Source organism: Anolis carolinensis, chromosome 3 (assembly GCF_035594765.1).
Source record: "Anolis carolinensis isolate JA03-04 chromosome 3, rAnoCar3.1.pri, whole genome shotgun sequence".
Classification (NCBI taxonomy): domain Eukaryota; kingdom Metazoa; phylum Chordata; class Lepidosauria; order Squamata; family Dactyloidae; genus Anolis; species Anolis carolinensis.
In genome coordinates this window covers 118,873,716-118,884,403 of record NC_085843.1, presented here as the reverse complement: position 1 = coordinate 118,884,403, position 10,688 = coordinate 118,873,716, and the positions used below count along the sequence as shown (strand labels likewise).

Here is a 10,688-nt window from a genome sequence, read left to right as displayed (position 1 = left end):
TTTCAAAATCTTACAGGGTAATAATGTGTATGTGTGCCTTTAAGGCAGGCATGGGCAAACTTTTTTGCCTTGGGGCTGCATTGTGGGTCCAGCCAGGAGGGCTTGGGCCAGGAGGGAGGGGGGCCGGGCACACGCTGAGTGGGGAAGGCCAGGAAAAAGCAGGGTAGTGGTCATCCTCAGGTTGTTCTCCCAGCATAAGGATGGGCCTGGCCACCCCATCCTTATGCTGGGAGAAAGATAAGACACACAGCAACGACCCCAATCCTCTTCCCCTGATCCCCGGACTGTCCTCTTGGCCTTATGCCAGGAGGAAGGCAGTGGCTGAGAGTTGTCCGGAGGGCTCTCAGCCGCTGCGTGCCTCCTTCGAGCCGTCCTCCTGGCATTAGGATGGGGCTACTCACACCATCCTTATGCCAGGAGGAGGGCGAGACACATGGTGGCTGAGAGCGCTCCAGGTGGCTCTCAGCTGCTGCATCCCTCCCTTCCTCATGTTTTTGGCATAAGGATGTGGTGGACCACTATGTCCTTATGCCAAAAGGACAAGGAAAATAAGGAGGGGCTGAGGTAAGCACCCCGAGGGCTGTATCCAGCCCCTGGGCCTTAGTTTGCCCATGCCTGCTTTAAGGCATTTCCAACTTGTGGCAACCGCAAGGCAATCCTGTTGTGGGCTTTCTTGGCTAGATTTGATCAGAAATTTGCTGTAGCCTTCTTCTGGGATTCAGAGAGCGTTACTTGCTCAAGCGGGTTTCTATGGCTGACCCCAATCTTGATATCCCAGACTGCTAGTCCAGCATTCAAATCACCATACCATGCTGGCTCAGTGCTTAGTATTATACAGTATTGTTTTGAGATTAAGGCATTGGTTATTCCAGCTTTCTCAATTTGTCAAGTAGTCATAACTGAGTGTTCGTTTGGCCTCTGTAGGTATACAGTACACTGTATTAACATTGGAACATTTTGTAGCTGGCATTTCATATTTCAACTGAGTAGGTGCTTAGCACAATTTGAAAATAATGCCAGTTACGGAACAATTCTGTATTCATTGCGAAGTAGTGTTATGCACAGAACCTACACTTACTTAGGACACCAGTATTTTTGACAAATTGAGAAAACTGGAAGAACCACTGCTCTGATGTGAAAACAATACTATATGAAACTACACAAGGATGGTAAAAAATATCCAGGCACCCTCTTGGCAACGTCTTTACAGACAGCCAATTCTTTCACACCAGAAGCGACTTGGGAGTTTCTCAAGTCGCTCCTAACACACACAAAAAACCTCCCACATCTATGGCAGGCATCCTCAGAGGTTGTGAGGTTTGTTGGAAACTAGGCAAGTTGGGTTTATATATCTGTGGAATGTCCTGGGTGGGGAAAAGACCAGGGATATATAAACCCCACTTGCCTAGATTCCAACAGACCTCAACCTCTGAGGATGCCTGCTATAGATGTGGGCAAAACGTCAGGAGAAAATGGTTCTGGAACATGGCCATACAGCCTGGAAAACTCACAGTAACCTGGTGATTCCGGCCAAGAAAGCCTTTGACAACGTATTATTTTTATTATTGAGGTTGCCTGGCCCTGGGTGCTTGTTGAGCCCTGGTGCTTTAATTTTTTGCATGTACTGTACTAAATATTGATCCCTGCATGGCATGCTTGCTTCAAAATACGGCCCTCTCTCCACATCTGCAGGCCTTTGATTATTCACAGATTTGACTGAAAATCCTCTCTAGGATCTTCTAGGTCTTCCCCTTCGAGTTTATGATCATCATTCGCAAAACATCTGGCCATAGAGTCATGCGGGAAGAAAGTGGGTGCATCCACACTGTAGGATTAACGCGGTTTGACACTCTTTTTAAGTGGCATGGAGTCATGGAAGCGGCAGTTTCAGAAGGCCTTCCGCCTTCCCTGTACAAAAAGAGCGCCGGCGCCACACCAAACTCCAGCTGGCCAAGAATCGCAGAGCGTAGCGGCGCGGCCTTGAGTCTCGCGAGGGCGGTGCGCGGTGCCACCAGCGGCCCAGCTAGCTGGCTCTCGCGCTCTTGCTCTTGCTCTTCCCGCGCGCGCACTTCCCCCGAGGAGGAGGGAGGGAGGGAAGGAGGCGTGGTGGAATCCCGAAGGCGCGAAAACCTGGCGCATGCGCCTTCCTCCTTCTCTCTCTCCGTAATAACGTATGGCGCGGAAGGGATGGAAAGCAGAGGAGAGGGAGGGAACTTTAATCTCCCCGCGTGTGGCTATGTGGGGCACGTTCCATTCCGTGACGTCAGCGCGCAGCGTCACGCCGGAGGGACGCACGAAAGTGTAAGTTTCAATTCTCGCCCCCCCTCCTCCTCTCGTCTTCTTGCCAACCGCCAAAAAAAAAGAGGAAAGCCAGTAACGGCGGGGTCGCGCGCAGGGGAGGGGGCGCGAGGGAGGGGGCTCGCGCTGCCCACAGCCCTCCCTTGCCCGGAGGAGGAGGGAGCGGGAAACAGGTGTGAAAGGGGGCAAAGGGAGGGAAGGAAGGGGCAAGAGGAGAAAGAGGAGCCAAGGTGGTGGTGGTGAGAAGGCGGCCGGGCTTGGCTGGGGATGATGGCGCTTGTGGGAAGAGGGAGGCCTGTTGGGTGTGTTTTTTTTGGGGGGGGGGGCTCCCTTCTCTGCCTTCCCTTTCCCAACTTCAGGGACTGTTATGAAGGCAGCACTGTCCAATGGTCTCAGGGAGACCATGCAGACCTGGACAGCAGGAAGGGCCTGCCAATTTTGACTCATGCTGTGCTTGTAGCCCCAACCTCCCCCCCCCCCCCCGCTTTTCTAGTAGTTTTCTCTCCCTGAAGACTTGTAAGCAGTGGCAAGGAGGCATATGCAAGGGAGGAGGCAAGACACTTTCTCCCACTCACGCTCCTTGGCTTTCCTGTCCCCAAAATCTTCAGATCTGGTATGGTCCTGACCAGATAACCTTATTCTTATAGTCATTAGAAATGATGGCCAGAACAGCATGGAAAGTGGTAAACAGGAGCAGAGAGATAAATAAATGCTCCAAAGTACTTTTGCTTTCATATACGTTCACAGAAAACTTCATTTTTTTCTAATGTAGAGCATTTCAAAATCCAATAAGCAATTGATCCAATTAAACTTAACTGGGCTCAAGTAACTTCCCAGGATAGCTTATTTCACTTCATTGGGATCTAATCATTTTAACCATGGTAGTGGTCTAATACATGAAAACTTTTTGGAGTTTGGGTTGCTGTGTGTTTTCTGGGCTGTATGGCCATGCTCCAGAAGCATTCTCTCCTGACGTTTCGTACACAACTATGGCACACATCCTCAAAGGTTGTGAGGTCTGTTGGAAAACTATGCAAGTGGGGTTTATATGTCTGGAAGACCCAGGGTGGGAGAAAGAACTTTTGTCTGCCTTAGGCCAGCTTGATTAATTTATTCTGGAAAACAGGAGGAACGAGTGTGCAAAAGGGACAGGGTTCGGAGGGCAATGTTACTTTTTAGTGTGTTTTTTAAAATATTTTTTTTCTCCTAATGGTTGGCCCTCCTTTTCTTATCAGGGCCAGTGCAATTGCTGCGGTGGCAGAGGCCTCCCTTCCCTCCTCTTCCTCCTTCTTTCTCTCCCCCCCCCCCCTTGCCACTTTGTCTTGTGTGCAAATGGTGGTGGTGGTGTTGCTGTTGCTGCTGCTTCCCTGCTCTTCTTCCTCCCCATAGCCCGCCCCCGAGGGGGTTTTGAGGAGGGCCGTGCATTGCACATGTGCAGTTGGCATCTCTCTCTCTGGCTCTCTCTCTCTCTCTTTCCTTGCGTTGGGGGATGGAGTTTGCTCTCGGATTCTCCTCTTCTGGTTCTTCAGGTACTCTTTTGGGAAAGAGGGAGAAGGGTGCAGCCAGGTGGGGAAAGGCTTTGAGGCAGGACAGCGGAGGGCCCTTCCACACAGCAATATAACCCAGAATATCAAGGCAGGAAATCCCACATCTGCTTTGAACTGGAATATATGGCGGTGTGGACACAGGTAACCCATTTCAAATCAGATATTGTGGGATTTTCTGTCTTGATATTCTGGGTTATATAGCTGTGTGGAAGAGCCCTGAGGCTCAGGAAGAAAACCCGCTTCCTCCTTCCCCTTTTCTCTTTCTTCTTCCCCCCACCGCCTTGCCTTCCCTTCCCCCTTCCCTTCAATGGGGGTAAGCTTGGTGCATGGGTGGCCCTCTTCTGCCTGCCTCTCGTTTTCAGTTGTGCTGCTGGGCTAGACTTCTAGGGCTCTCCCTCCCTCTCTTTCTTTCTGAGGCCCTGGAGGAGGCGGGGGCTGGCAGGGCTTGTTCTCTGAAGCACAGATGCTGCAGCCTGCCTGCTTTTTTGCATACGGAACTGGGAGCACCAGCTTCCCTCCCCTTTTCCCTCCACCGAAGTCTGGGCCTTGCTTGCATGTTGGAGGGTGGGTTTTGTTTTGGACTGGCAAAGAGTGTGCTGCTAAGGGGGGTTGGGCCCCTGAGGCCTAGCAACTAGATTGTTAACGGGTCAGGCACATAGCTTAGCCTTCCCCCTCCTTGCCCACTTCAGGGCAGGCCAGGCCTGTTTGTGCATGAAGTATAAATGTGCTTCTCCATGATCTAATGCAGAGCTAGACAAGACTTAGGCCCCACCTACACTGAACATTTAATCCAATTTCAAATCCGTGTTGAAGAAAGTGGTTTCTCTGTGCAGATGATTACAGAGGAAATCCAGGAACTACTTTGAGGCCTGGATGGTGAGGACACAAACCACAGAGCACTGATATGCATTAAGGGCTTCATTTTGTGTGCTTCTGTGGGAGTTTGTTGTCTGGCCACTACAGTTTGAACTTCATTAAATGGTTAGTGTAGATGAGGGATATGCTGCAGTCAATGGGTCACTCACACAGTCTAGCTTCCTCTTGTCCACTTCAGGGTGGGACATGTTTATTTGTGTGTGAGGCATAATGCAGAGCTAGACAGGTTTAATCTCCCTCACCACCACCACCAACCAAAAAGGGGGGATCCTCTGCTGTCAGTTTGAGTTGTATTGCTTTAAATTATCAAAAGAAATATGCAACATCCTTAAAAACTGAGTTGCCAAATATCTCTGAAGGTTTCAAACTTGGTCTTTAAACCAGCAGTTAACTATTTAGCAGAAATGCCTAATTTTGTAATTATTTCAACTGTAAACTGATTTTTAGTTTGCTAACTTAATATTTTCTTTTCTTCTTTCAGAATATAGAGCTGCTGCTTCTGTTTATCCTGTGGTGACAAAGCAAGTAAAGAATTGATTTCTTGGTCTTGATAACATGGCAAAAGATGTAAGTATGTCTGTTTATAATGATCCTACAAACACACATGTTAACACAAGGACTTATAAATAATAGGAATTCACTTTGATCCTATAGATGTGCATTGAATCAAGAGTAAGTATTTGATGAAGTAATTGTTGCCTTCTATCTTTCAGTGACATCTCCAGGGTTTTATAAAACAGTTCTGTACTGTGCTGCACACATAGTCATAGGTGTCAAAGAGAACATATTCTCACCTTGACTAAAATTGCTTCATAATATTTATAACAGGTTGTCATCTCTACTAGTACATCAACTCTGGGAAATATTGCTATGCATTAGTGGTATTAATTGACATTTTGCAGTGGTGGCATTTTACATAGCAGCATCAATGTGTGGTGGACTAGGTTAAAATGAAGCAGCAGTAGAATGGCACAGCTTGCAATATCATCCTTTTAGTTAAACTTTATTCTAAAGCAGAGTCTGGTGCCATTTTGTCTACCAAAATCAGTTTTAAAAAATCTGTCAACAGCCTCATCTACTTCGTCAAAAGTGGATTAATGAAATAAATGCTTCTATTTCGCATCCATAGATGACCTTTGTGGCTTTACAAAATCCCTGAGCATCATAGCTATCTGCCAAGTGTTGGATTTCTTCAGCTTTTTTGTCCACCAGATGTTCTTGAGTGCTCTGGTCCTTCTTTGGAATAGCGTAGATCTTTTTCTTAGCAGCGCAGTTAGTGTCTCTCATGATTTAAGAAATCATGGCATACACCCCCTACACTCATCAGATGGAACCAAACTTCTGAAGGACAAAAAATCAATTGCACTACGTTGGAAAGAGCACTATCACAACCTCCTGTATCACAGCTCCACATGGCCGAAGAGGTTCTCTCACAAATCCCACAACAACAAACCAGGGATAAGCTTGCAGCGCTGCCTAGTCTGGAAGAAGTCAGCAGCGCCATCAGCCAACAAAAAAATAACAAAGCCAGCGGACCTGATGGAATCCCTGCTGAAATCATGAAAGAGAGTAGACTTGAGCTGACACAACAACTCCACCAGCTCATTGAAAAAGTGTGGGTGACTGAGAAAATCCCAACAGACTTCAAGGATACCACCATCATCACCCTTATAAAAAAAAAAAAGGCAAGAACAGACTGTGGAAACTATCGAGGTATCTCCCTTCTGATCTCCCCTGGGAAAATCCTCGCAAGAATCCTTGCAAACTGCCTTCTACCTGTTTCAAAGACACCCTTCCAGAATCCCAGAACGGCTTCCGCCCCTCCAGAGGAATAGTAGACATGATTGTCACTGCACAACAGCTCCAAGAAAAATTCAGGGAATAAAATCAACAGTACATGGCATTCATCAACCTTGCCAAAGGCATTCGACACAGTGAATTGCAGAGTTCTCTGAACCACCCTCCAAAAAATCGGGTGCCCTGACAAATCTGTGAACATCCTTTGGCTCCTCCAAGATGACATGATGGCAACAGTCTTGGACAGCAGTAGCTCCCAAAGTGACCCATTTAAGGTGGAATCAAGTGTCAAACTGGAATGTGTTATTGCCCCAACCTTATTTTCCATCTTCATTACTATGATACTTCATCTTGTTGATGGGAAGCTTCCCATCAGAGTGGAAATCCTCTATTGGACAGATGGCAAGCTATTTAACCTCAACAGACTGAAAGCCAAAACCAAGGTCACAATGACATCTGTTATAGAACCCCAATATGCTGATGATAATGTCTGTGTGCATTCAGAAAAAGACCTACAAGCCACTCTAAACACCTTTGCAGAAGCATACAAGAAGCTGATGGACAACATCGAGAAAACCAAAATGCTGTTCCAGCAGGCACCATCCAATCCCTCTGCAATGCCAGAAATACAGCTTAATGGTGTAACATTAGAAGATGTTAACCATTTCCGCTACCTTGATAGCCACTTCTCCACAAAAGTCAACATTGACACTGAAATGCAACACTACCTGGGCTCTGTGAGTGCAGCATTCTTCCAAATTAAGCAGAAAGTGTTTGAGGATCGGGACATCTGTAGGGATAACAAGGTGTTTGTTTATAAAGCTATTGTCCTCCCAACCCTGTTATATGCCTGCGAAACGTGGATGGTCTACAGATGTCACACTCAACTCCTGGAACGATTCCACCAGTGTTGCCTTCGAAAAATCATGCAAATCTCTTGGGAAGACAGGCAGACAAATGTAGGGCATGCTGGAGGAAGCAAAGACCACCAGCACTGAAGCAATGCTCCTTCACCATCAACTCCGCTGAACTGGTCATGTTGTCCGAATGCCCAATCACTGTCTCCCAAAGCAGTTTCTCTACTCCCAACTCAAGAGTGGAAAACGGAATGTTGGTGGACAGCAAAAGAGATTTAAAGATGGGCTTTAAAGCCAATCTTAAAAACTGTGGCATAGACACCAAGAACTGGGAAGCCCTGGCCCTTGAGCATTCTAACTGGAGGTCAGCTATGACCAGCAGTGCAGTAGAATTCAAACAGGCATGAATGGAGGCCGTAAGGGAGAAACGTGCCAAGAGGAAGACTCGTCAAGCCCACCTCGACCGGGACCACCTTCCATCTGGAATCCAATGCCCTCACTGCGGAAGAACATGCAGGTGAAGAATAGGATTCCACAGTCACCTATGTACCTACCGCCAAGACACTACACTTGGAGGACCATCATACTCTGATAACGAGGAATTGCCTATGTAAGTAAATAAGTAAGCAAGTCTATTTTGCAGTTTAGAATGGTAGTTGACTAGTCCCTTGAACAGTAAACTTGTGATTTATTTTCATACTAGTATTTCAAGGAGAATTTTCACACAATGGAAATAAAGGTTTGAAAACTTGTTATGTCAATTGCATAATGTAATTTGACATTTACTTTGTTTCTATTGACTTCAGAAGTGATCTAAGATATTCTTCTATTTAAATGCAGGATAGGTTACTACTTTAGCTACCACATTATTTTAATGTCTAGAGTAATAGGTATGTTTTTGTCCTTTCTAGGACAACTGCACATTTCTCAATGAAGGTATAACAGCGTGGTTCATTATTTTCATGTGCTTAAAATGTTAAGAGTTGATTTATTTTCTACTAACTTCATTACAGGCTCAAACAGAAATCTAAAAATGAACTTATTCATTCCAGTTCCCATCTCTAATGCACACCACTATTTATAATTCTCATTAAAAAGATAAATCAGTATAATTTAATCAAATGTATAAATTTCCATGAGATCACATGTTTGATCAGTAAGGCTAATTCCATTGATTTAGAGCAAGCCTGCATAGCGACTCACCAAACCATTATGTGCTTGACAGTTTCTCTGTTTCAGAGTCTTAATTTAGGGAGCAGAAACAGATGAACTGAGTTTAGTTTGGTGAGTTTCAAATTATGCAATGTGTATTTAATGTCCATAATGCATTTATTTAAATTAGGTAGTTTAAATCAATTTTTCCCATTTTGAAATCTTATTCCTGAATGCACAAAAATCATTCATATTAACTAGCTCACAACACATTAGTTTGCAACTAGGTAGAGAGTTTATAAATCATAGAGGAATAGGTCAAAGCTGATGTGGTTCTGCAACCCATGTTGCCTGCAAAATTACATGAGTTTCAAGAAAAGTAAGAAATCATGTAAGGAACTATTTAGAATAAGCAAGGTAACTTGAAGACTTAAGCTGCAATTTTATTTAATTTCTTTAAAAATATCCCATTAAACAATAAGTCAATAAGTAAGTCAGGCTCGGCACATGTGATATTTTATAAGACCCATTTTCAGACCTTGTTGCCATTTTGGGGAAACAAAACTGAATAGGCTTCTGAATAGTCTTCTCTCCAATAATATATATGTATTTATGTCATGTATGATGTTAAGCATCAGATCGTTTTTACTTACTTATTTACCCTATTTATACCTTGCCTTTCTCTACCCTGAAGGTGACTCAAGGTGGCTTACATATGGCAATTTTTCAGTGCCTTAAATACATACAAAACATTAAGCTTAAAATAAATTGAATTAAAATTAATACGTATTAAATATTTTCCTCCATAATTCCTATTTCTACAAGTACCCTTTGGCACAGTGTGTTTGATAGATACACATACACTGCTTCATCCTAAACTTAGAACCCAAATAAAATATACAAGCATATTACTTAAAATTAACTTGAAATACAAGGTACCAGTTATTGGCATTAATCAATTATTTGGTAATAAAAATAGAAGTGTTTTATTTTGTTTTTAGAACTATTGTTTCATGACATATATTTCTGTCTTGTAAATAGAACGGATCTGACATAAATCCTGGTTTTGGAATCTGATTAGCAATGTCATTTTAACTATTTTTTTCCTCCCTGGTCAAGGACAAGAAAGTGTCTTCAGAAAAATTACTGAAAATGACAGTTGGGAAAATGACTAAAAGTATTTAAAATGTTTGATATCCTATATTAACATTTAACCTTGTCTTAATTTAAACTACTCTGTAACATACGAACCTTGTAAGAAGGGTGTCATGTTTTCTCAGAAACTGATGACTTGGATAGCATGTGGTTATTTGGTGCTTTAAATCTACATCTTATGTGGCACAATTCCAAAGAACTGTTCAAATCATTCAGTGCACAAAAGGAGTCTTTGGGATTGTATTTCTTGAACAGCGGCACACATATGCATATCCCATGCAACATGGCAGAGCTCTTTGAAATTGAGGGCACTTTAAAAAGCAGGCTGTGCATGGCATGGAATGGGGGCATTTGCTGCTCAAAGAAATAGAATTAAAAAGTCCCATTGTGAATACCAAAGTCCTAGGGCATACCTAAAGTAGTCCTTGGATTCCTGCTGCTATGGTTAATGAGGGCACACTGAAGAGAGTTCCTACCTTTTAATGATATCCTTTGGAGCTAGATATGACCATAGCAGTATTAGTGTGGTTGGCCAAAATACTGTATTGTTAAAGAAAGTGGATCAAAATAGGCAGTGCATTGAGAAGAAAGTTGTGGAAATAATGGATGAAGTGAGTAAAGGAAAAAACAAAGGATAGTTTTGGCCTGAGACAAAACTTTAGCAAGTGCTAGAACTGAAATAGTGCACTTTATGTTTTGCGTTTCACAAATTGGGAAGTTCTTTGGATTAAAAGTTTTAACAATGGGGACTTTGAATTTCATTGTGATGTGAATTACTCAGTTATATACAGTGTTCCCTCACTACTTCGCAGTTCACTTTTCATGGATTTGCTGTTTCGCAGTTTTTCAATAAACTCTAAAAGACTATTATAAATCATAAAAAATTACAATTTACAGCCTGAGGAAGGAGAAGCTGAAAGGAGAGAAAAGGAGCCCAAGTGGCAACGGGAGGAGAAGGAGGTGATCTATCAACACACAATTGGTTGATAAAGACTTAAAATAGTGT

General features: G+C 43.8%; 1 protein-coding gene across 7 annotated transcripts in view; it reads left to right on the top strand.

Moving 5' to 3' along the window:
• Positions 1-2,149: 2,149 nt before the first annotated feature.
• tfdp1 (transcription factor Dp-1) overlaps positions 2,150-10,688 on the top strand; it is a 55,794-nt gene continuing 47,255 nt past the window's right edge. The window contains exons 1-2 of one of the 7 annotated variants that reach the window (XM_008107030.3): positions 2,150-2,301; positions 5,203-5,288. In XM_008107030.3, the coding sequence (XP_008105237.1) occupies positions 5,277-5,288 (12 nt within the window). In that variant the 5' untranslated portion in view covers positions 2,150-2,301; positions 5,203-5,276. The other 6 variants (XM_003218734.4, XM_008107029.3, XM_008107034.3 and 3 more) reach the window with 6 other exon arrangements.